This window comes from Erpetoichthys calabaricus, chromosome 4 (assembly GCF_900747795.2).
Source record: "Erpetoichthys calabaricus chromosome 4, fErpCal1.3, whole genome shotgun sequence".
In the NCBI taxonomy this organism is placed as follows: Eukaryota; Metazoa; Chordata; class Cladistia; order Polypteriformes; family Polypteridae; genus Erpetoichthys; species Erpetoichthys calabaricus.
This window is the reverse complement of record NC_041397.2, coordinates 161,627,236-161,654,206: the sequence shown is the minus strand read 5'-3', so window position 1 is coordinate 161,654,206 and position 26,971 is coordinate 161,627,236. Positions and strand designations below refer to the sequence as shown.

The window sequence follows — 26,971 nt, the reverse complement described above, 5'->3', positions numbered from 1 at the left end:
AAGTCTGGTATGCCTTATAATATATCTCAGATGTATTTTGGAATATGTAAAAGAAATGTATTATGCATTTTAAAATATCACGCAAGTGAGCAGGATGCAGTTTTTAACATATCTTGAAATGCAGGCGAGATATTTTAAAGTATATTTTAAAATACCCCGAAATGCACGTAGTATCAGATATCTAAAACGATCTTTTGAAGAAATCTTAATATGCACTCCTATGACCTTAGATACATCTAAACACATTATGAATGTATTTAGAAAGAAGAGAGAAACCAAGATTAGGCTCTTTTTTGGGAGCTCTGTAGTAGTCGCTGTTCAGATCAGGGGAAACGTCTCTGTGTAACTTAGATGCCCTCTTGTAACCCATGTTCGTAAAGCTGTTGTTGTTGTTATTAAAAAAAAGCCTAGGGAGAGAAACTATTTCCGGATAGACTGCGCACGCACTAGGTTAAAGAGTGCTATGTATGATGGCTTCGTTTTTTCAATTCTGTTTGCGATGTTGTAGTGATGACGAATCCGGACACGTCCCTTTAAAGGAGATGCCGATGGTGCAGCTTGACACAGATCATATGGGTAAGATGCATCTTTAGTCTAACTGTAAAAAAACTGGAAAAATGTTTACTGGATGTAGTGATATGAGGGCGTGTATGTGTGTCTTAAAGTCATGAGACAACTAAGCCAATTTATCCAAAGCGCTAACTAAATCTTAAGAACTTTTATCAAAGTCATTAGTCGTGTCCCCCAAAAGGGCGTAGTTAGCTCTTGTTATGTGTTTTTTAAACGAACAGCAACAAGAATGGAGCTTCTTTCAGTCCAGTCCCGCTGTAAGGTCTATACAGACAATAAATCAAAATACTGCCACTTTTCACGGAGGCTCGGGTCTGACTGTCAATTGAAGAAGACAGCTTACATGCCCAATAGCATGGAAATATGGATACGACCCACAGAGACACGTCTGAAAGCCGCCACCCAGCCCCTAACTGCCTCTGTTGTGATGTGTTGCAGCTCTAAGCATGACGCTTTCCCTTCACGGAAGTAATTTGCATGCCGTACGGGTGACCCGGTGTTCCTCCTTTCCTTTGCGGGTGTGTTGTAGTAGAGTTGTTTGTAGTGCGCGTGGTAAAGGACGAGAACTATGCAATGAGTCGCTGTCAAAAATAACTCGTAATAATTTACGACAAATTTACATTTCAAACGTGTGAATTATGCCTGCGTTACTGAAAATTAGTACAATTCTTAAAATGCTTTATTTATAATCATTACCAATACAATAAACAAGTAGTTAACGGTAATAAAATATAGTTTACACATATAAGACGTATAAAACAAATATGTCGATAGTTCTTTTAACGTTCTTATTTTTAATATTTTGAGTGTTTTTTACGTTCAATTCCATTTCTGTTTTAAACAGACTAATATTTGATGTGTAATTTATCCATTTCATTTTATGCATGTGGTACTTCCAAATAATCAATAATAAATGTATTATAAATATACATCTGTTCTCCACATCTGGGCGTGTAAAATAAAACATCAAAATCATTGAAAGATGTTTGAAGATTCAAAGACAATTAACAAAATATTAAATAATCTTGGATTGAATACATTGTTAAAGCAAATTCATTATAGTTTCAAACCATATCTGAGTTTAAGTTGAATCTGGATAATATTTACTTAACAGGGAAAATGTTTTGAATAATTTTGCATGACACTTCCTTAATTGTATTAGTCAGACAATACATACTTGACATCATCCAAACATTTTGCCAATTAAGATTTGCAAATTTAGAATTAAGTAGGTTTTTGCTGGTGGAATATAAAATTTTACAAGATGGCATATAATGTTTGCATTAGATGCACTTTTGCCAGCTTCTTGCTTATATAAGACGAATGCATTTCAAATGCACTGTTCCACCAGATGACAAAATATCTTTTTGTAATATTTCTTTTGTTGCCTCCTCATAATGGGATAGAAAGTCAATTCTTGATCAGCATGATCTACGCCACCCATCGTGCTATTGTAGTCGACCACAGCACAAGGCTTCATAATCTGCTTGTTGTCTATTGTTTGTACAGTGACTGTAGTTGCATTAAGTACAGTGCTAAGAAGACAAACATCTTTTTTGTCCTTCCATTTCAGTGCAAGCACTTTACCCTTTTATCAAGTTAGTAGCTCACCTCGCTGTAATTTAGCTCTGCCAAAGTCTTCAGACATGCCATGACAGTTGGGATGCATCAGTCTTTCTTTGCAGCAAGATATCATATATCTCTGGCGAAGTATAAAAATTGTCCATGGTTACACAGTAACCTTGATCCAGCAGAGCATCTATCAAAGTCAGCACCAATGACGTAGCAACACCGTTCTCATTGTATTTTGGATCAAAAAGTTTCACTTTCCCTGTTTACAGAACCAAATTCAAGATGTATCCCGTTTTAGATTCACAAAGCTCATAAAACGTTATGCCAAATCTTGCTCTTTTTGATGCGATGTGCTGCATCCATTTTCCTACAATAGCCTGGTATATCGCCCAAATTGTCCTCAGTTTGAGTGCTGGATGGGTATTCTCATCAACGTCTTCATTGTTGGTAAAGTGCAGATATTTCATAATTAATAAAAACCTACACTCAGACGTAATTTCTCCAAAGAACGGTGTTGCCAAAATTTTGTTTTTGGACCGGTGCAATCGCTGCTTAGTTATTTCACTACAAGTCCTTGCAATATCAATAAGCCTAAAAAGGCCCAGATATCATCAGCAGTTGCTGGTTCCCATCTTTTTGAACAGGAAAATTGCTTAGGTGTATGGTTACTTGCCCAACACTGTTCAGCATAACGGTTCCTTTTGACAGCAATTTTTTTGATCACGTTATCATCCAGGAATGACTTCAGGTAAGTGAGTGGATCTTGGCTGTCAATGTCCACTTTTATTCCTGGCTGCCCCACAAAATCAAAACGAGGTGGCACTGATTTATTTGAAGAAGGGTCAACAGACAGCCAGACATGAGGGTCACTTTTGGATTCATCAGAATCACGTTCAAGACGCCATTATTATTGGGGTTGGGGGTTACTGATCACACTTATAGGTGAGAGGAGAAGACACAATGACACCTTTACCCATGTGATGATTGGACATAACGATTGCACAAGACCTGCCTATAACGTTTCCCAAGTAATACTCGGGACTTGTGCTGACAGCACTTTTCAGCCTGAGTGATTCTGCATTCTAATGATTACACAAGATGCTTCTGTACAGTTGCCCAAGTGACACTCGGGACTAACGCTTTTAGTACGTTTTTCGCAGCCTGAGTATTGCTCGGGTCTAATGCTAAGGAGGTTAAGGGTAGTCCTGACATCGATGAGAAGATATTAATTCTCTCATTGCCTTTATAATCTCCTGTTCATTTCTTTAAAAATTTGTGGTGTCATCAGCTAACTGACAAATTTTAACTCCTCTTCCATATAGACTGATACCTCGAAAATGATTGGTTTCAATGTGAAGGACCATTGTTTGCATTACTTCTTCACTTAACAAAATAATTCTTTTACTTCTTTAATCAAGTAATACTATGTAAATTTATTGAGGGTTAACATGCAGATTGGTGCAATAACTAAATAATATTTGCACCAAAAACACAGTTTTCTTTTCAGCACTCAGAATTAACGTCAAATCAAGCCATCATCTTGTACAGCCTACAAATAGAAATCTCAGGCATGAACAAAGTGTCAAAGATACGTCATTGGATGCACAAGGCATTCTCTATCAAGGAAGAAACTCTCGATTTTTCTTACTACCCATGTGCAACAAAGGTGGAAATATGTAGGACCAACCCAACACCTGTGCTGAATTCACAGGTATTTCTGCTAGTTTACTTGTTGCTGCACAACATTTGTTTTTGGTTTACAGAGCGTAAAAAAGTAGAGTTTGTTATACTTTATTCATACTAATTATAGTTGGTTAATAGTTGATGTCAGTCAACTAATTCAATAAAAAGTTTAGGGTTTCTCAGTACCATTAGGTGTATTGTGTTTTTTTCATTCTTATATATATATATTTTTATTTATTTTTTTTTTTTTTTAACTAGCTTACATTGAATTTGAATTGAAGAAATATTTAAGAATATGTGCAACACTTCTGTGCAGCTTTTTTTGAAGGTTAGGCACAGTATTGATAATTTCAAGTCGAATGTTAAAATCTGTCGAAGCAGATGTAAATATAAACATTGTTGAATGATGACATTCAAGAAATAATCCAAATTCAGTGATGGTTGATGTAAAATGCTAATTATCCTGTGTCTGAGTCTGTCTAGCACTTGTGTCACCAATGAAAAAGCAAATATATAGATCAGCAAATCTTGTTTACTAGACTGCTACAACAAAACTTAATTTTATCTACTTGCCTGTGAACCATATGTAGTTTGTGCTCACCAAACTCTAAGCTGTATTAAAAATTGTATTCTTGTGAAAACAAAATCTGCTTTTAGCCATGACTACAGTACCAGTAGCAGTACAGTGCGGTAATGATATTCAGATAGTAGCAGTGTGTGCTTAAATATCTGTCTTATAGAAATGAAACTTTATGAACAACTTAGCCTGACACATTACTAGGTAGCAGCAGTGACATACATTTGCATAATAAATAATAACCAACTATAATCAGTATGAATAAAGTATAATATGCATTACTTCCCTTTTTTATCTTCTGTAAACTAAGAAAAAACCGCGTTGGGTTGGTTCTCCATCTTTCCAGCTTTATGGCACATGCATAGTAACAAAAATCGATTGTTTGTTCCTCAATAGAGAATGCCTTGTGCATCAAACGTATTTTTGACACTTTCTTCACACTTGAGAATTGTATTTGTAATTTTTAGAACCACAATTTAAATTTGCTGTAAATTATTACAAGTTATTTTTGACAGCAATCTTACTCCATAGGGAACAGGGAAATTTTGTTTTGTGTTTTGCTACCACCAGTGGGTATCGTAAGGAGTAGATTCATACAGAGACCCTTCATGGAGAGCTGGAAAGGACAGGCAGAGAAAAGTCAAAAGTTGATAAGTAATTAGTTGCATTTCTTTTTTAAACTTCGTCAAAATTCAGGTATGCTTTCACATCAAAATAGACCAACCATCCTGTATCTGTCTTCTTCTTTTACTTTGTCATGGGGGACCAAAGCTTCAGATGTAAGGTAGGAGAGACCAGTGGTTGTGGGGCACAGCACATAATTATTAGTAGGCTCTGCTTCAACTAATTTCTTAATTGGAAGCCAAACCTTGTCATTTAAGTAAGACTAATGTTTAATTAAGTGCTTTGCCTAGGCAAACTGTCTACCGGTTTTAGAGGTTACTTATAGTGCTTCTCTTATATATTCAGAAACTATTTTTGCTGTTGTTGTTTTTAGTGCACAGTAGTAATTGTTAATTTGCTTACTACAATTTTACATTTTCAGTATCCCCGCCTTCAGTTTACTATGAGACATAAATAAAAAGCAGCCATTGGCTAATTCCTGAAGCCTATGAAAACCTCGTAATCCTGGCCCACCTTAAATCCCTTCACACCTCTTCATCAGCGTCTTTTGTTTTGTAAATGCGTCGAACTACGCAAACAGCAAGCAGCCTGCTGTCTCATCCTCCACCTTGATGAAACTCAGCTCACGGGCAAAAAGGTCTCCCAGCTCAAGCCAAGGCTCTGCGTGTGGGGTATCTGGAGTTGTAAGTGGAGTTGTGGAGTGCTTGTTTTTTTTATTATTTAGTTTTATTCTCTCAGTGATGCACATATAGCACAACAAACATCCTTCTCCCTCTTTGAATTGATGGAAGTTATCTCCATTCTTTTCACAAGAGCCGCGCTGTGGCTGATGCCTGCTCAGAACCGTTTGTTGTAGTGGAAATCAAAGATACAATGTCCCGTGACTACTGTAAGACTGGATATTTGAGTATGTGAACATCAAAGCAAATCACTCAATTCAAATGAAAATGGACACTTACTAACATCCTAAAACACTAGAAGCCAATTGATTTTGTATAAAATTGTTCCACAATAAATTTTTGTGTTTTGCTCACATTTGTGTGCCAACCATGACATTGTTGGGGATTGAGAATATCCTTTTTTGTTTGACATGATTCTTTCATCTTTTGTAATTAAATACAACCCTGCTATAATTTATTGTTTAAATTTCAGAATTATTTAGTGAAAGTCACATGCTGGACACATCACTGTTCTGCATAGCAACACTATTGTTATGCACCATCACAAAGTGCCATGAAATCAAAGAATATGACAATATCTAATTGATAAAGTGATAAGTACGATAAATGTTAACTGTAATAAAATTTAAAACAATTGTTTAGTATTGATTGATTTAAGGAGGAGCTTGGAAATAATAAAATATGAGTGGGCATTGTGCAATTAGAGAAAGCAATCAAAACTAGGGAAGCTGTAGAGTACAGTGTTCATTTCAGGGAGCCTGTTATAAAATAACTGTTTTAAGATTTAATCACTCTTTGAAGTGCCGCTAGGTTTAATTTAAGTTACTATCGATGAAGCTTTGCAAATCACATAGTGTTTAAAACCATAAAGAAGACAGGATTTTCATTAACACATTTGAAGCAACAATTTGGAAGAGTACTCAGGCTAACACTAAAAGACTTTAGTCCCTCCTTGTACTGGATTAGCAGCCTAGACAGGTATTCAGTTGTGGTGGTTTGGTGTTCACAGCTTTTTCTAACTGATCGATCTAGGATGTGACATGATCACATTGTTTAGACTCTAGCACTTTTGTTTTTATCTTGTTATATTCTGTTGTTGCTTCAGAAAGAGAAGCATTGAGGAGAGAATTACTGAAGTCGAAGTGATGAAAAAGAACTTTGGCATCTGAAAAGATGGAACAGAGAAGGACGCTGGACCAATCACTTAAGAAATGGAGTGATTTGAGTGTAGTCAAAGAAGCTCTAAGTTCAGTTTAATTTTAAGCAAAACGCTGTGACTCTTCCCCGAGGATGATGTAATCCACTCTATTATTTTTTGAGAATGAGACAGACTTCATGAGTTATGTTGGAAATCCTACTGAAAGCATTTTTTTGTCTTACTAGTTATTCATCCATCAAAGGTAGTACAGTGTAATTATGTTGTAGTTTTGTGTGAAGTGAAAGCCTATCCCAGCAGTACTGGGTGCACAGCAGGAGCCAACACTACATATGGATTCAGTCCAACACAGTGTATTCATGCACACACCTTTAGATAAATGCAATCTAAAAGTTTACAACTTACAGCAATGTTATAGCCTTGTCCAAAAGTCCCCACAAGTCCACTACCTAAAGAAACAAACGGAGAAAACATCTCATCATGTATTTTTCTAATTCATAACTTAAGTTGAAAAACCCTAGAATATACTTTATATTTTAATCTTTGTACAGACTAGGATGATCATTCAGGTGAAATTTGTTTGTAATGAAATAAAATCCCTCCTACATTGTGTTGGTAAAAGAGGGGAGATTAAAAAATGATGACAATGTTAAATTCAGAGATCCTGAGCTTTATTAATTGAACAAAAAATGAGAGTCCGTAGTCAGTCAGACTTCAGCTTTTCTACAGTTACTTTTCCATAAACACCTGTTTACATTTTTACATGAAATGACTATTATTGTAAAAGTATAATGTCCGTCACCAGTCACACCCAAAGTACCACTTTGCTTCAAACATCATATTTACATTTAGGAAATGGGTAAATGGTTATGTTCTATCTCAAGTTGTTGTTCTTGCCGAAAATAAAGCAAGTCATGGCAGTAAGTGAACATTTTCTTTCTAAAATAAAATTAAAGTCAGATGTACACCTTCCAAAATGTAAGTGCCATTTCCATAAGTAAATAGCTCATCTTATTTTCTGGCAAAGACCATTATGTGTCCAGTAGAGGCTACTACAGTACTGTGAAATCATTGATTTTTACAGAAACCAAAGTTCAAGTTGCTTTCTCCCATGACAGGTTGCCAGTTATACCTGTTAAACGTTACAGAAATGGAAATTAAAAAGCGAAGTCACACAGCCTAATTTTTCAAGATCACTGTGAAAGGGACTCAAATAGGGATACTTGGGAATGGCTATAATCTTAAATCTTTTTATTTTTCCACGCTTTCTGTGTCACTGTTCAATTGATACCTAGTTAATGGTTCCATTATTAATGTAAAAGGGACCATAAGTAAATATACACATTTTTGTACAGTTACCATCTGCTTCTAAGCACTGGCTGACCATTATGACTTCAGTCATATCACCAACTGTCATTTTTGTGGTGAGAAAGTTCAGTCAAGAAAGCTACATAGAATTTACAGTCTAATTGGTGGAACAAACTAATTGTTCTACGTTACACACAACCTTTTAGTTAAAAACTGGTAAGTTTTGAAGTTTGGGTTACTCAGCTCAAAATTTTTAAAATATACTTGTGCAAAGGTATTACTAAGATAATTTTAGGTAAAATCCTTCATAATTGTGTATCCTTTCTTGATTATAAAAAGATTTTTAGGAGAAAAATATGGTAACTGGGGTAATGGATGAAATGAGACCTAATTTTTGTAAGTCTATTTTTTTTTAATTATGATTTTTTTTTTATGTCAGTAATGTTAAATGCAATATTAATAATAGGTCTTAAAATGACCACAAATATACCAAATGTGAAACAGTATGGTTGTCATTTGACCTAGCACATTAAACAACATTTATTTAATCGAGAGATCATAAACTATGGTTCAAATAGGAACAACTGCCTTTTTTATATTACTTCTCTCTTTATTTGGTTTCTTGAGTTAAATCTAAAGGATATTCACGCTGCATAGGGAACATTTTACTTGGGTATTACAACATTTTGATCAGTAGCAGATTCATTCCTGTAGGTACTGATTTTTTCATTCACAGTAAGCTAACCTTTAGAAGGTGACTAATTACATTATTACAGAAGCCAAACCTATGTATTCTTAATACCCTGGAGTCTTTCTTTGAATACAAGTTGAGTAATCCAGCTCTAAATCTCGTTTACCGCTTTTCATTTTGACCATTTGAAAAGCTTTTTTTTTATTATTTGTAAACCACTGGATCAAGGGGCAAGGGAAATGTTGGATCTTTGAGCAGCAGTAGCAAAACACCCTATGTACCTGAGATTCTTCTTCTTCTTCTTTCGGCTGCTCCCATTAGGGGTTGCCACAACGAATCATCTCTTTCCATATCTTTCTGTCCTACTACATCTTGCTATGTTACACCCATCACCTGCATGTCCTCTTTCACCACATTCATAAACCTTCTCTTAGTCTTTCCTCTTTTCCTTTTGCCCGGCAGCTCTATCTTTAACATCCTTCTCCCGATATACCCAGCATCTCTCCTGTGCACATGTCCAAACCAACGCAATCTCGCCTCTCTGACTTTTTCTCCCAACCTTCCATCCTGAGCTGACCCTCTAATGTACTCATTTCTAATCCTGTTCATCCTCGTCATACCCAGTGCAAATCTTAGCGTCTTTAACTCTGCCACCTCCAGCTGTGTCTCCTGCTTTCTGGTCAGTGCCACTGTCTCCAATCCATATATAGCTGGTCTCACTACTGTCCTGTAGACCTTCCTTTTCACTCTTGCTGATACCCGTCTGTCACAAATTACTCCTTACACTCTTCTCCACCCATTCCACCTTGCCTGCACTCTCTTTTTCACCTCTCTCCAACAATCCCACTTTTTCTTTGCCATCGTCTTCCTCTGTATACTCTCCTGTACTTCCCCATTCCACCATCAGGTTTCCTTTTCCTCCTTCCTCTGAGGACTCTTCTTGCTGTCACTCTTACTACTTCAGCTGTAGTTTCCCAACTGTCTAGTAACTCTTCACTGCCACCCAGTGCCTGTCTTACCTCCTCCCTGAACTCAACCTTGCAATCTTTCTTTTTCAACTTCCACCATTTGATCCTTGGCTCTGCCCTAACTCTCACCCTCTTCTTGATCTCCAATGTCATAACTACACTTTCCCCTGCCAACACTTTGCAGTCTTCAATCTCCTTCAGATTGACTCTTCTGCACAGGATATAATCTACCTATGTTCATTTTCCTCCACTCTTGTATGTCACCGTATGTTCCTCCCTCTTCTTAAAATACGTATTCACCACAGCCATGTCCATCCTTTTCGCAAGCTCCACTATTATCTGACCTTCTTCATTCCTCTCCTTGACACCATAACTACCCTTCACCTCCTTGTCTCCTCTGTTCCCTTCACCAACATATCCATTGAAATCGGCTCCAATCACCACTTTATATGCCTTGGGTACACAGTCCATCACTTCATGCAACTCACTCTAGAAATCTTCTTTCTCATCTATCGCACACCCAACTTACTGGGCATATGCACTACCTCCAGTTTCCAGCTTCATAATCACTCTTTTCACCTCCAAAACACTCTTGACATACTGTTCCTTCAGAATAACCCCTACCCCATTTCTCCTCCCATCCACACCATGCTAGAACAATTTCAATCCACCTCTGATCAACCTGGCTTTACTCCCCTTCCATTTAGTCTCTTGCACACACAATATATCAACCTTCCTTCTCTCTATCATATCGGCTAATTCTCTCCCCTTACCAGTCATACTGCCAGCATTCAAAGTTCCTACCCTCAGTTCCACTTTCCTTATCTTCTTCCTCTCCTTTGTGCCTCCGGACACATCTCCCCCCTCTTCTTCTCCTTCTTCGGCCAACAGTAGCTCAATTTCCACCAACACCCTGTTGGCTAACAGTACTGGTGGTGGCCGTTGTTAACCCAGGCCTCAACCAATCCGGTATAAAGGAAGTCACTTTTATAGCTAATAGTTCATAACTAGTTGGTTGCCAAAGGGTATTATATGTCAAAAATGACATTCAACCCAAAATAACATACGGTGTGAAATGCTTGGGCCTGCAATTGATAAAGCAGCCTTCGTTTGCAACAGCCTGAATTATGCATTTTGACTGGCAGACCTGACTTTGGAAATACTGTAAATGGTGACCCTTTTGAGCCCTCTCAGGTAACATTTAACCTTTTGATCCTATTAAAGTCAATTTGGAAATGAATTACAAAATTGGGTCTATGAAGATGAGTAAACAAGTAACATCTATTTTCTGCTTTTAATAATCTGTAAAGCAAATAAAGTCAACAGCAGTAGCACATCAAGATATTCACTTGATGTTGAGGGTCATACAGACTTCTGGCTTTTAATCCATCCACCATTGTTGGAACACCACGGTGTTTTGAGTAGATGGTGGTGGCGCAAGCTAAGTAGATGGTGGTCGTGAACAGATGCAAAAGTTTGGCAAACTTTTTGGTCGTAACCCGATTTGTACGTGTTCCGAGACGTTCGTGACCTGAGGTTCCACTGTATACTGTAAAGTAATATTACGTTGAACTTCAGGGTTTTAGGTCAAACTGTAATGATTTGTTGCCAAAAATGTAATACACAAAAGTAATGGTCATAGGTACCAAATGATACGTTCTGGTGGCCTCCCCAATGTCTGACCAAAATAATAATTATTTTGAAGGACAAAAAGCTTTGATTTGATGTGATATGTTGTGAATCTTGCTAATAACGTCTGTGTAACTTCTTTCATTTGCTTTTTTGTCTTATTAGAATGTGCTATTTTTGACAGTCTGACATAATTATCAATCATAGGAATACATGCATGTATTTTAACAAGTTTGTGAATATTACAGTGGCTCTAAGGTTAAACCTAAATTTGCATTTAAATTAGAAACATAAATATAAGTAGTAACTATTTGTATCCAGGATTAAAAATGTAAAAAAAAATAAAATATTTTTTAAAGTGCCCCTTTCCCTCTGTTGAGCCACTGCCCACCAGATGGTCTGTGAATATCACTGCTCTGGCTCTTATGAACATGAATTGGATTAAGCAGTTTTGTTAACGGATGGATTGATGGATGGAGAAATAAAAGTAAATTCACAAACTGTGATCTTTTTGTTGCCCTTGAACTAAAAATGACTGTTATTTTGGTCTGATCAGAATTTCCATCACCACATATGCTTTTTTTTTGTTTGTAAGGTGAAAACAACACCATTTCAACTACACTTTGTTTTTAAATACTGTCTAGTTAATCTTCAGAGTACAAAAGCATCGTCACTTTGCATTATATAGTGTGCAACATTCTTTTTTTGTGAAAGACTTCATCATTCCAGAGAACAGATAACAGTGAACAAAAAGGAACTGTGATATATGAGTAAATTAATAGTTTCATAGTAAAGTATGGTTGCTGATATTTTTATATTTTACACTTACTGGACGTGGGAATAAGACTAATGTGTGTTCCTGAACATGTAATTTATGTTTGCCTTTTATCTAAAAAAAATCTGCAGACAGGATGGAATAATGAGTTATTAAACACATTTCCTGCTTACTACTTCATAATAACCATTAAAAAATGAACAAATATCACAAGCCCATGAAGACTGCACTGGTGTTTTTTAGATGCTGATTTTACCCTACTAATGCTAATAGCTGCCTTAAGCACAGAGATACGAAAGCAGTGTTTCAGACAAGAGCAATTTTCTGCATTATGAAATGTTATGATAGTAAATTAGGTGAGATTTAAATGTAGACTGTAACATTATATAGAGTAGAATCTGGAAAGAGAGAAAATGTCAATGTTTGGTATTCAACCTAATTAAACATGACAGCTCCTAAACAGATTCTGCTTCTTAAAGCCGTACCAATTGTAATGATAATTTAGGGAACAGTTTTAAATTCTTAGTGTAACAATCAGAGTGAAATTATTTGACACCTTGATTTTTGAGGGTACAACATTACCCACATTTAAAGAAATTCCAGAAAAGTAAATCTGGACTGGTCTGGTTTGTAAATGTGTGAGGATTTACTAAACCAAACTTCAGACAACACTGTCCAAATGAAGCAAGTTTAGGACAGTTATCAAACTTGCTGCAAATATAACTTGACTTCAAAGGGGCTTGCTTATTGCAGAGTTACAAAACTCTAGAAAAACATTGGCGTCTCTCACCTCATTAAAAATGGTAGGTCTCAGTTTGATTACTAATTTAGAGTTAAACTACACTGGGCTGTATTAGTCTCTGTGCAGCACAACATGTTATGTTCTTACTTTGGAAGTCTTTAAATGTTAGCCAAGACATCTCAAAAGACATGGTAGCTTTATAGGAAATTTTATTTTTAAGAATAGGTAAGGAAACTCCACATACTCTCGGTCATAACAGGATCAGTCTAATTTAAGCCTACTAAACTTTAAAAATAATATCAGTGACATATAAATTTTATATTTCTTCACATCAGAGAAACCGTATTGACTGAAAACATATTTATTATGTATACTGTTTGTGTGTGTGTGAATGTTGTATATAGTAAGCTGTATATACAGTAATATTAAAAAAAACAAGCTAAAGGTTTAGAGCCACATAATATTGTCATACTTTTACTATGAATAAAATTATCTATTTGCCATGTTCTAGTTTTAATGCCTTCAATTAGCTAAGAATAATTGCTCTGTACAGCCCTTTAGTATGCCATTTTTCAACAAATGTAAAATGTTATGCTAAACAAAAAGATCCCTTACTTTTTCTAATATCATCAGGATTGTGTTTGGTATAGAAAGGTGCTATATAAAGTGGAGAGTTCATGTGGTAGTATTGAGCAGTTCATTTTCTTTGTTTTTTTTCTTTTTCCTTTGGTCTACAGGTACAGATGTTGTAATTGTAAAAACTGGCAGACGAATATGTGGCACTGGAGGCTGCTTGGCAAATGCCCCTCTACACCAGAATAAGAGCTACTTTGAGTTTAAAATTCAGTCTACAGGTTGGTAATACTAAGTTTTAATTTTTGCAACTCTTAATATCAAGTAAAGATAAACCTCTGACACATAAGGACTTTTGTCACTGCCATCTGCTATTCTCATCTTTTCAGTCTGTGGGATGACATAACATGTAGTAGCATGACTCACTATCATTTTGTTACTACACTGAGATAAAGCCAAAATAGTACTTGTTTCCAAACTGTTCACAACCAGACCCTAGTTACATGATTTTGTTTAATGTGTTAATTTAAAGCTACTTTAGTACATTGTCTCAAATGTGGGTAATTTGTTTTTTTTTTTGTTTTTTTTTGTGATAAAAGTGAAGGCTGACTGTAGTGCTTTCCCATTTCAATTCCATTCTTTTCCTGTATTATGCATTACAGTATCTGAAAATGAATACATTACCTCACCTAGTCAGCTAATAGGATATTGGTTTACATAACACAGTGTGTCAGTTACAGGTCAGAGGAGTTTTAATGAAGCTGTGCAGCAAAGCTGAATCTGGAGCACTTTGTGCACTTTTGGTCTCCATATTACAAGCCACTCTAGTGAAGTATTAGAAATGCAGACTATGTGACACACCCTGAAAAATTAAACTTATATTTCTCTTAGGTGTCTGGGGAGTGGGAGTAGCCACACAGAAAGCTAATTTAAATCACATTCCTCTTGGACGGGATATTCACAGCTTAGTTCTGCGACATGATGGTTCTATTTATCACAATAATGAGGAGAAAAACCGCTTACCTGCAAACAGTATTCCCCAGGAAGGAGACATAGTGGTAAGTCTTTTTTCCCCCTTCTGAACTGAATGCATGAAGGATGTTCATGTATTATATTTGCAGAGATGTTTAAATTATTTTGATTTCTATGTTTTTTTTTTTTAGCCTCTCACAGTTTTGTAAATTTGTAACCCTTCTATAGATATACTGCACTTACTGTATGAAGAATAATTTAATTTAGATGTTTCATGCATGTTAAATGAGATAACTTAGAAATAATACTTTTAATATGTGGGTTTACAATCTCACAAAGTGTCTGTTTTTATTATTTTTCTATTCATGTCATTTTACAATTTCATTTGATCTCATATCAGTCCATGGAAACTCCAAATTTTTACTGAAGGTTCATCTTATAATTACAGTACCAATATTGACAAATGGATAAGAGCAAGTGTGCACTGGGAATTGAAATGGAGCTGACACTGAGCATTGTTTAGCTGTGTTCATATTGATAAACATGTTGCTTCAGTGCCAGATATTTGCAAACGTGCACAAATATTATGCACTGTACAAGCGTATTTTACATTTAGGTGTCACACTAGTCAGTCCAAAGACATGCAGGTTAGGTGCATTGGCGATTCTAAATTGTCCCTAGTGTGTGCTTGGTGTGTGGGTGTGTGTGTGTGTGTGGGTGTGTGCCCTGCGGTGGCCTGGCGCCCTTCCCAGGGTTTGTTTCCTGCCTTGCGCCCTATGTTGGCTGAGATTGGCTCCAGTAGACCACCGTGACCCAGTAGTTAGGCTATAGCGGGTTGGATAATAGATGGATGGATGTCACACTAGTGTTAATTAAATGCAATGGCCCTAATAAAAAGTTCTCCCAAGTTGAAGTTATCGTGCAATTTTCTTTACTGTTCCACAGAAATATGTTATGAATAAATTAAAAGAATTAAGTGAGCAACTAGGATGCATACATGTAATTTTTGAATTTTAATTGCTGCTTTCATCCTTTTACTAGAAAGGGGGTAGACATAAAATACTTTCTATTACCTTTTCTCCTTATTCCTCTTCCATAGCTCCTCCCATTTTATATGGGGTAGCTATTTTTTTGCCTAGACTTCTCCTGTTTGGAGAAAAATTGAAATGACATGCTGTTTGCTCTCCAGGCTCGGCTGAGCAAGCAGGTGTACCTCAGTATTTGAGGAGCACTGCAAATGTAAAACTCTCATCTTCTTTGAATAATGCGTTGCAGAAAATAAAACTAATCTGTCCAGTACAAGCTGCTAATGTAACACTAGTGTCACAGACTACTGAACCCTGAAGTGCATTGTTGTAATGTTTCTGATTTTGCTTAAAACTGCAAGTTGTATGCGAGTTGTGAGCATATAAGAGTGGTAAATAAATATTGACAGACTGTTGTCATGATGCTGCAAACTAGATACATTTTCTTTCATGAAATAAGTTTGTTTTAAGTTTTGTGATAGTTAAAATTAAGAGGGACTCTGTGGAAATGCTCAGCATCAACAAAGAAATGCATGAGGTACTAACTGACTACAGTATGTTATGGTCCTGGTTGGTTAGAGTGTAGTCGAAAATAAATAGAATTGTTTCTAGTGTAGAATAAACTATGAATATGAGGAGCATCTATTACAGTTGCTTCATCAAAGTACATTTAATTCATGTTGGTTTAATATTCTGTAAGTTTACAGCAATGTTTAAAAGAAAAAAATGTGTTTCTTTTGTGTTGTCTAAGTCATAAAGCATGTTAAAACATTATCTCAGTTTAGTTTTCTTTGTTATGTTTAAGCTGGGTTGGTAAACCACTAATATTAGTAAGGAGTATATGGTAAAGAATGAATATGCTGTATTGAGCTAGCAACATAGCAGAAAAAACAACATCCCAGTCTACACATATTGTAGAGAAAAATAAACCTCTGAGGGCCCGATCATTAGATAGAAGGCAAAATAAATGTATTGGAGCCCAGCCTTCCCCTCATCCTTTTCTGCAATGTTCTGTGTTATTGAGTGTTCTTGAATTTTGTGGAATTTGAAGGTTGGCAACATGTTTCTTTTATTGATGGCAGTGCTGATGTCCTGACTCAAGGTTCAGTGACATTGCGTTATTAAAGTGGCAGTGATACAGTGCAGGACACAGAGAAGTAAAACCAGAGTGTAAAAAAGCATAGTAGTAGCCTACTGCAATGATTTAAACAAAAAAGGCAATTTGAATAGCTTTAGCAGTATGAAATCTAATATGATGAGTCTTCACCCTTGATTTAAATGCTAAGACAGATGGGCCACTTGTGCAACTCTGGTTACAAAGTTAGTAACTTCTGTAAGGTCGGGTGGGTAATGTATCATTTGTGATCTTCATTGAAGTGAAAAAATATTGTATTTGCCTCATTTTTTCCACATATACAGGTTTCAGCTGACCCATATTTTGACTGGAGCAGATTACCAAGGAAAAAAGAATTCAAATAATGCTCCGTTTGTAATCTGAGATGAATTGTTATTGTTTCTTTTTATAAAGTTGGGGCTGTGACCAGACGGTTAGTGCTGCTACCTCACTGCAGAAAATAGGCTTCAAATCTTGGTGTGGTCACCATCTTCATAGATGTTTCATGTGTTAGAAGTGCACTAATTTTGTTTTACCACTTTTTCTTGTTTTTGATACATTCATAATTTCTATTAATGTTATTTTGATGACACTTAATGCATTGCCATTTTATGTGGCTGTTTTCATCTTTCTGATATTTGTGATGACACATGATATGATGGCAGTGAACTTTATAGGTTTTTAAAGGAAAGACATCAGTAGGGTCCTTGTTCAAACTTCATTTGACAAATTTTTTTCTGACCTTGCTCTTGTTTTGACCGTTGTACTTGGTAATTGATTTAACAGCTCTTATGATTTATTCCTTAGAAAGAACCTGATTTTAGATATCTGACACTCAAAAAATAAAATGATTGCGTGGAATTTGTCCAACCAGTCAACAATAACAACATTTATTTATATAGCACATTTTCATACAAATGGTATAGCTCAAAGTGTTTTACAAGATGAAGAAAGAATAGTTTATATGAAACAAAAATAAGATTAGGCAATACTAAGTAACAAAGAATAAAGTCAGATAGCCAGAAGGACAGAAAAAAAAGATGGGCTGGAGAAAAAAACTAAACAAAATCTGCAGGGGTTCCACGGCCAAGAGACCACCCAGCCCTTACTGGACATTCTACCTACATAAATGATCTAAATCAGTTCTCATGGTTTTTAGGCTTCACATGAAAGAATTTGATGAAGATGGTTATGTGGACATCTGGTGTACTGCTTTCAGTTAATCTATGTAGGGACTGCATGGTGCCTTGATCAGGTGGTGGTGGCACAGATTGCCACCACAGAAAAACCAGAAAAAGAACAGCAGAGAATAGTAGGGATTAGTACGGATTGCGGAGCCTTGATGAAAATGATAATTCAATGCATGTATAGCTTAACAGGGATACACTAAACTGTAGCTATGAGAAAGCCATGTTAAAATGTGTTTTTATCTGTTTTTAAAATGCTCCACCGTATTAGCCTGGTGAATTTCTACTGGTAAACTATTCCAGATTTTATGTGCATAACAGCAGAAGGCTGCCTCACCAATTCTTTTAAGTTTATCTCTTGGAATTATAAGCAGACACTCGTTTGAAGATATAAGGTTACGATTTAGACTGTAAGGTAACATGGCATTCCAAAATATAGGGCACAGCGAGATTACTTAAGGCTTTGTAAACCATTAGCAGTATATTAAAGTCAATTCTGAATGTCATGGGTAACCAATGTAATGACACAAAACTGTAGAGATGTGCTCAGATTTTCTTTTCCTATTTAAGATTTCTGGAAAATACATTCTGCGCTAGTTTCAACAGATTGAAGTCTTCCTTGTGTACTCCTGAAAGTAGTGCGTTACAGTAATCTAGTCTACTAAAAATAAAAGCGTGAACTAATTTTTCATCATCTTGCAATATTATAAGGGATCTAACTTTTACTATATTCCTTAAGTGAAAAAATGCTGTCCTGGTAATCTGATTAATATGTGATTTAAAATTTATGTCAGAGTCAATAATTATCCCTAAATTCTTTATCTCTGTCTTAACTTTAAAGCCCAATAGATCAAGTGTATTTCTAATACCCTCATTATATTAATTTTTTCTAATAACTAAGAGTTCTGTTTTCTCCTTATTTACTAGGATAAAATTACTACTCATCTATTTGGAAACACAAGTTATTGATATTGATAAATTATTGATAAATACAGTTGTGTGTCATCAGCATAGCTGTGGTAGCTCACATTATGCCTTGATATAATCTGACCTAATAGAAGCATGTAGATTGAAAAGAGTAGTAAACGCAGAATAGATCCTTGTGGAAAACCATATAGAATATCCTGTATCTTCTAAGTATAATTACCACAACTAACAAAGAATTTTCTACCTGTTAAGTAAGACTCAAACCAATTTAGGACACTGCCTGAGAGGCCCACCCACTGACTAAGGTGATTTATAAGAATATTGTGTGGTATGAAATGCTGCACTCTGATCTAGGAGGATAAGAACAGATAAACAGCCTCTATCCGCATTAACCCACAAGTCATTTGCTACTTTAACCAGTGCGGTTTCTATACTGTGATTTGTTCTAAAACCTGACTGAAACTTGTCAAGAATAGCATGTTTATTAAGGTGATCATTTAGCTGCTTAATGACTGTCTTTTCTATAATTTTACTTAAGAAAGGCATTTTAGAAATACAGTAAGTCTGAAATTGTCAAAAACAGAGAACTTGAGATTATTTTTCTTGAGCAGGGGTTTAACAACAGCAGTCTTAAGACAATCTGTGAAGACCCTCGTATCTAATGGTGAGTTTACAATGTCAAGCACACTGTCAATTAGCAAATCGAATACTCCTTTAAAAAAACTTTGAGGGTTTCAGTTGAGAAATTGTTCTGCATAGATCAGGTAAATTTTTTCTGGTGATAGAATTTACCGGTAATTCACTTAAAATGGAATACCGGGATTTATTAGGATCAGCTTTGGGGGATTTGCTATATTATTTCTAATAACATTAATTTTGTTTTTTTAAAGATACACCAAAAGGCTCACAAGTTTCACTGGTAGTTTTTTGGAGGCATTCCATTGAGTGACCTGAGTTTAGCAAGCAATCAATAGTAGAGAATAAAATTATTTGAATTACCAGCATTATTATTTATAATTTTAGAGAAGTAACACTAGTCCAGACGGACTATGTTATTTTAGCCATTAATATTTCATAGTGAACTATCAATTTAGTTTTTCTTCATTTACGCTCAGCTCTCTGGCATGTTTTCTTTAAATCAGACACTCTTTGGGTCTTCCATGGTATAATAGCACTGGAGGATTTTTTAACTATCTTTTCAGAAGTGACTATGTCAGCGGCAGCTCTGACTTTTGCACTAGAATTTTTCACCTTACTATTTACATTATTATCACTGTTGTAATAAGCACTACAAACTGACTGGTTGTTTATAATATTAGCAAACTTTGAAGCTGCAGGTGTATCAAAATAGCATTTTTTTAACAATACTTTTCTTATCATTAGTTTTAGCTATCAGTATTTGTACATTAATTAATATGAAACAATTAATTTGATAAACCGATATGCACGATCTGCCTCACATCAACTTTGAATCTTTGAGTAATCACTAAATCCAGTGTGAGTCCCCCAAGTGAATGGGGTGGCTAATGTGCTGGCTTAGATCAAAAGAGTGCAGGAGGCTAACAGATTCTTTTGCTTTTGGGTCACACTGGCTATTGATATGAAAATTAAAGTCTCCAACAATTAAGAAACTGTCTTAGTTATTATAATTGACACTTAGTCTGAGAATTTCTCAGTGAAAGACACATTATATTTAGGAGGTCTATGCATGGACAGTTCTAGAGACTTAGAAACTCCTAGAATAACAACTACAAGATGCTCAAAAGATGTGAACATACCAAAGGCAACATCTTTACACTTTAACCGGTTCGAGTAAATACTTGCTAAGGCGCTGCTATTTTTACCTTGGCGAACCTAATAAATAAAGCTGTAATTTGGATATGCAAATTCAATTAATACAGCCACACCATCAGAGGTGAGCCATGTTTCACTTAATGTAAGAAAGTTGATTTTCCTATCACTAATAAGATCATTGATGTAAAACATCTTGTAGCTTATTGTATTTAATAAGGCCATATTTAAGGTCTCAGAAGAATAGTGCTAAATTGGCAGAGTGTTACAGCAGCTTAAAATGGTAATGTACTGTAGTTGTGTTAATGCAGCTTTGTGCAGATTGTTTATTTAATCTATAATCTGTTGTTATAGTTTTAATACAGTGCACATCTACAGGTGAAATGGTAATTAAATTATTTGCATTTATGCTGCATTGTCCGGGTTTTTTTTTACTTAGACTGAGGTTGGTTACTATAGTGCTAATGCAGTGCACATTTGAGGAAGAGCTCACAACAGAGTTATAATGTCCTAGCAAGGCATTATGGAAAGAATTTGGATTAGAATTACATAGGCAAGAGAGACAACTGCCTGTGGGGGAGCGGAGAGGGTTGAAACAGTTCTGGATGGGGATGCTTGCTTAGCCGATGGTGGTAATCTAGCCTTAAACCCCCGCTGGCATAGCTGAAACAGGCAGATTCTATCATTGTTGTCGTAATTGTTTCGAGGGGTGCTAGGAGTAAAACTCACTTGCTCCTGAAAGTGAGCGGCATGGTGTGGAGTCGAAGTTGCTGAATCTTGATGAGCTGCGATGATTTCAGCTGTCCAGGAAGACTCAGTTCCTTCAGTTCTTCGGTGCATCCATCTAGTCAGGAGTCGCTTAGGGCCCAGAGTTCTTCGACAACGCGCTGCATCTCGCTGCTGGCCATTGTCCACTTATGCTTCCGCTTCGTGTCCTAGGAAAGAAAAGCAGTCCACACTGTTATGACATAATGATCTCTTTATCAGTGTACTTTAGGGTAATGGACATCTCTAAATTAACCACATATGAGTGTGAATGTTTCCTGAGCCCAATGCTACCAAGATATGGTATGGATTCATAAGAAACTGCAATAGACAAAGCATTTTCAGAAAAAAGAATAAATGGAGGGCTTTTTATTTTTCTCATATATCATATTTAGAACTAAAAAAAAGACATTTTGAAAATGTAAATATTTTCCGAAACTGCATGAATTATCAAAATATTCATTTTTGGTTGCATTGCCAATCCCATTTTCTGTGAAAAACCTGAAATCTAGGATTGCATATGCTTAGTAACCTAGCTTTGATTACCACATCCACATCAGATCCTGTTTTAATGATTACTGTACATTATTCTTTTTTTTTTTCTTTTCTGTAAGTTGTGTTTTACTAGTATAAAAGAGCATTGCCTTGTGTGTTTATATTGCTTTTTCTCTTTACTGCTTGTGTCCCCTTGTTTAATTTATGCGTCTTCTAGCAAAGAGAGTTCTTTAGCAAAGAGAGCAAACTTAAGTGAGAAGTTTAGCATACTTGTTACATACTGCATATTTTTGGAATTAAATATGGGGATAAGCTGTAATTTTTGTGTCCCTTTTTCTTTCTTAGGGTGTCACATATGATCATGTGGAATTAAGTGTATATTTAAATGGAAAAAATATGCATTGTCCTGCATCAGGAATTAGAGGGACAGTATACCCTGTTGTGTATGGTAAGTCTAATGGATATTTCTGGTGTCACTTGTTTCTGACAGATATTGTCCACTGACTAACTTTACATGGGCAGAATTGTTTAAAGATGAAGACTAACTGATAAATCTATATCATTTATATTAATAAGGGCCTTTAACAAATGTATTCAGAAAGTATGTTGCATATTAAATGTACTTTTTTCCTCCTTCTCGTTACTATTTCAGATTTCTCAATCAAAAGTATTCAATAATAACATTACAAATAAAAAATGACATTAACCAGTGCACTTATGTCATTTACTCATTATTCATTATGTGTACAACATTATGAACATTCATTATAACATTCATTGTAGTTCAACAATTAATTAATGGACTCCTATTTCTAGGCCCCACTTATGTTGATCAGCTTTAAACCACTTTGTTATTCTGTCCATTTAATCAAATATGCATCTCTGTGTGTTCTCATTATGTTCTTATTAATTTATAAAGTTTGTATTTGTATCTATGTGTAAAATTGCCATACAATAACAAACTGACTTGCATTGAATCTTCGTTTGCTGGCATTGGAAACCCTGTTTTTGTCACAGGTAATAGCTTGAAAAGTTGGCAGGACTCTTTTTTCATGACTAAAAAAAAATCCAGTTTTTCTGTCTGGGTTGCCATTAATGTAAAGTTTGCCTGTTCTGTCAGACTTTTCAAAAGCATACCTTATACCCTTAATTACCTAGTATGTTTGTGACTGTACCCTGTGATGCACTGTCACTCCAGTCAGATCTGACTTTTTATATTCATTCACAAAGTCACACTAATTAAAAACCAGATGGTTTTGAGGCACCAGTTGACCTTACATGGTGTATCAAGAGAAAGACATTAGTACTGTATGTAGTGCAAATTCCATTTTGACAGTAAAGAGGGCCACTCTGTCACCAAGATGTCCAGAAACATGATGATACTAATATGGTGTGAGCAGTAGGAGGTGTTGTAGTACTCCAAACCTCAAACACCAGCACACTGACACAAGTCCTGGGTTCACATAAATAATTTATTCTTAACAATGCCTTCACAGTGCCTCTTACACAATTTTTTTTTCCGGTCTTCTCCATACCTCCAGGCGAGCTTTGTCCACCTTTCTCCCGATTCCGATTCACTCGGATGTGGCTGAACAGCCCCTTTTATCTTGGGCCAGGAAGTATTTCTTGTACCAGGTAATAGCCTGACAGAAGTACTTCTGGGTCCATCGGAAGTCCCAAAACCCACAGAGCACAGCTCCTTGGATCACCCCTTGGTAGAGCCCAGGGACCCTAACAGGGCTGATTTGTGGGTGTCCATTGGTGTGCCTGTCTCCCAGGTTGCTGCCACCTAGCAGTTCGTGGAAGCATATAATTTAAATAATCCCCCTGTCCTTGCTTCAGTTGGGATCCCAGCCAGGTAAGGGGTCTGAATCCATCCCAACTGGGATGCCTGCACATGCAAGCTGTCCATCACAATGGTAAGAAGGCCTTTTAAATAAATGCAATTGTTACATACTAGTATGACTAGACATTGTGACAGTAAATACATTATTAACCCCAAGTACCGTGTGCCAACTTCATTTGTTCTGTATATTAGATGTGAATAATTTCTCATTCAAGTCCCTGATGTAGATGTGACTTTGGGCACGTTATTGCACCATGTTAGCAGTACATCAGTACACTGTGTTTATTGACCAATCACATCAGACACAAGATCTGATCACCCAGATTACTTGTGATAACAAGATAGCTTCCTTTAGCAATCTGTGGACCTTATGAAGGATTGCATGAATGAAAAGAGTAGTCCTCAAACAGAACACAATGGTGGTTTAAGAGCAAAATACAAATTACAGCCACTTTAGTAACACCAGCTAAAAAAAATGAGTTTTAAAATTCGTCACTTGTAAATTACAGGACAGCTGTCAGTAACCTTGCTGACAAATTTTAGTTTAGTGTTTGGTTAGTGGTTGGAGATTTCTGAGGTGGCACCATTTCCTTTTGTTCTTGTTGTTTTCAGTACACTAATAATGTAGCCTCTGTGATTCGAGTGGTTGTGTAGTGCTTTCTAGTTCTTGTGATGGTACAAGTCAGCACCATGCTCCCTCTTCCATTTTGATATTTTGTCTTTTTGCCTATATGACCAAAAAGAAGCATACTGTAGCTGGTAAAAATAAAATGCATTTAAAGTGTTTAAGCAATCATGAACAAAGTTTTTATTGGTGGTTCTTGTATATTTCAGGCAGTGTAAAGTGTTCCTGGCTTATCTGTCTCTTTAAGCACTTCATTTTGTGTGTACAGAGAATCCTGTTTTTGTGAAGATCTTTGTTTTATGAGTATCACATTTGTTTGGATTTTCAGATGTATTTCATGCAGCAGTACAGGAGTCATTATATATTCATGTTCTTTTTTACATGTATAAGTAGCACATAGAATTTTTAACTTGTGTTTATTCGCAAGCCCCGCACCATTTTCCTCACCATTACGCTACCACTACCATTGACAACAAGGCAAGAAGGTTTCCTTGGATTTATGCTGTTCGTGCCAAATTTTGAGCCTACTGTTTGAATGTCTGTGCAGAAATGGAGAATCAATCACATGACCATTATACATAAATCTTTCTGCTTTGAGCTTTGGTCTTCTGCGGCTATAGGCTAGGTGCTTAGTTGTATGTTGAGGGTGATCAGATGTACAGGTTAGTATTTTAACTCTCTACATGTGATATTCAACTTGAACGTGAAATGACCTTCAACATACCACTGTTGTTAAAAAGCTGTAGTTTGAGCTTTTGTGATCTTTCTTTTAGATTGAACAAGTATGACCATTTGCTCCCAACATCTCTTGCTGTCAAGGTGTTTTTATCCACATATCTGCCAGATGTTCCTGAGGTGCTAGAACCATCAGGTCTGGCATCAACAATTGAAATAAATATTTATTCTACAAGGTCCCTTCGGCAAAGGTGTCTGCCAAATAAACAACAGTAACAGAAGCAAGGTAGTAACATGATTTTGTGGTAGGCTACTCCATTTCTTCTAGTGAATTCATACTCAAGCTGAAGTATTTTCACTTTTGAAACCTTTTTACATTGTTGGTGTTGTAAATTTTCAATGAATAATAAAAGCACTTTTCAAACTGGGCAGGAGAAAACAAATAAAAATGTCAGCTGAGAGTTTTCTACCATCAGTATTTTTATCACCCTCCACACAGACGTGACAGTTGAAACATGACATTTTGTATTGTTTAGTGACTCCTGAAAACATGAAACGTTCTAACATGAATACTATAACTTATTAGCCATGTTGCATTTCTATAAGACACTTCCGTTCTTCTGGGAAATTTACATGTCCAAAATGGGTGTGAGGTGTTGCCAAATATTTAGGGAGTAATATTCTTTGCTTTCCAACTAAAAACGCTCTCTTTAGTGAGTTTCACATTTTGTGATTGTAAAATTCACAGTACAAATGTTTTTGTGTCCATTTCACAAAGCTGCATATAAAGTGAAGTAAGGCTGTTTTGCCCATCAGTTGTCATTAGATAAAGTATGTCAGGTAGTTACAGGAGTTCTCAGCTTACATCACCTCTGAAGTACATGCCAAGAGTAACAGTAGATGCAGCCTAATGTCCACTTAGCTAAACTTAACGTTTATGTTTTGACTTCATTTGTTTTATTTTTTTTTTTTGTTTCTTTCAGTTGATGAAAGTGCAATTTTGGATTGTCAGTTCAGTGAATTTTATCACACGCCGCCTCAAGGCTTTGAGAAGATTCTCTTTGAACAGCAGATCTTTTGAGAAGCACATCACCCGCAGCGGCCTGCACTCTGCACTGTTACAAAAGTTTTTCTTGTGCTTCTTCTAAGCTTTTCAGTGAATTGTACAAAGCCCTGTTATGTTTTGATTTATAATGTACTCTTGTGACTGTCCAGAGAGTGGTTTTGTCCAGCTACACACCATGTGGAAGAAACACTTTAATCACGTTTTTGTTTCTTTATCAGGTTTCCTAATGCAGAGTATATGGTAAATTTATATTTTTCATTTAAAGGAAATTCAGGTGTGTGTAAAAAGATGAAAGTTCTTGAGTGGCAGCTGCTTTGGCAGCTACAGTGCAAATGAGATGAGCAGTTCCACTTTTAAATGTGACATTCCCTTTATTCAATCAGGAAAAACCCAGCTGACTTTATGAATACCAACAGAATCATGGAGGACAAGTGTACGGTATGTGTAGGCGAAGACTGCAAAACTACAGCTACTTGGACTTGGTTATTGTTTCATGAAATTGTTTCTAGGATGTTGTAACAGACTCCTGTCATTTTACAGTTTTAACACAAATTATTTGTTTATGCACTTCAAAAATTCAGCTTGTACTATAATTTTATTAATATCTAACACCGTGGAATTAAATATTGTCTGAGAAATGGTCACTCCTGTGGAACTGTGAACAGTATTCTTCTTAGTTTTTTACAAATACTCATTTCAGTAAGACACATTATAGGAACTCTTTGCATAGAGGGTAGAATTTTGTGCTCAATGTTTCCATTTACTTTTAATTTCAAAACTTTGCTTTATAAATTCTTAATTATTTAGACAATATTGAATTCCTAAACCTTCTTCAAGTTCTCACTTATTTGACTGCATGTCATCACAGTGCATTTCATGAGCTCTTGCCAAGCATTGTTCTTTGTCATTTTCACAAGCAAAACTGAGATCTGACA

At 36.0% G+C, this 26,971-nt stretch overlaps 1 protein-coding gene across 1 annotated transcript; it reads left to right on the top strand.

Moving 5' to 3' along the window:
* Positions 1–412: 412 nt before the first annotated feature.
* Positions 413–26,680, top strand: LOC114641416 (SPRY domain-containing protein 7). Its single transcript, XM_028790468.2, has 5 exons — positions 413–576; positions 13,713–13,829; positions 14,440–14,606; positions 22,170–22,272; positions 25,954–26,680. Exons 1-5 carry the CDS (start codon positions 468–470, stop codon positions 26,049–26,051), a joined length of 594 nt encoding a protein of 197 aa, XP_028646301.1. The 5' UTR covers positions 413–467; the 3' UTR covers positions 26,052–26,680.
* Positions 26,681–26,971: the final 291 nt, after the last annotated feature.

Excerpts from the sequence above, each read along its gene's own strand:
- LOC114641416 (XM_028790468.2), top strand. The coding sequence starts at position 468 with ATGATGGCTTCGTTTTTTCAATTCTGTTTGCGATGTTGTAGTGATGAC. Across the intron at positions 13,830-14,439 it reads GTTTAAAATTCAGTCTACAG|GTGTCTGGGGAGTGGGAGTA; the intron begins GTTGGTAATACT and ends TATTTCTCTTAG. Across the intron at positions 14,607-22,169 it reads CCCAGGAAGGAGACATAGTG|GGTGTCACATATGATCATGT; the intron begins GTAAGTCTTTTT and ends TTTCTTTCTTAG.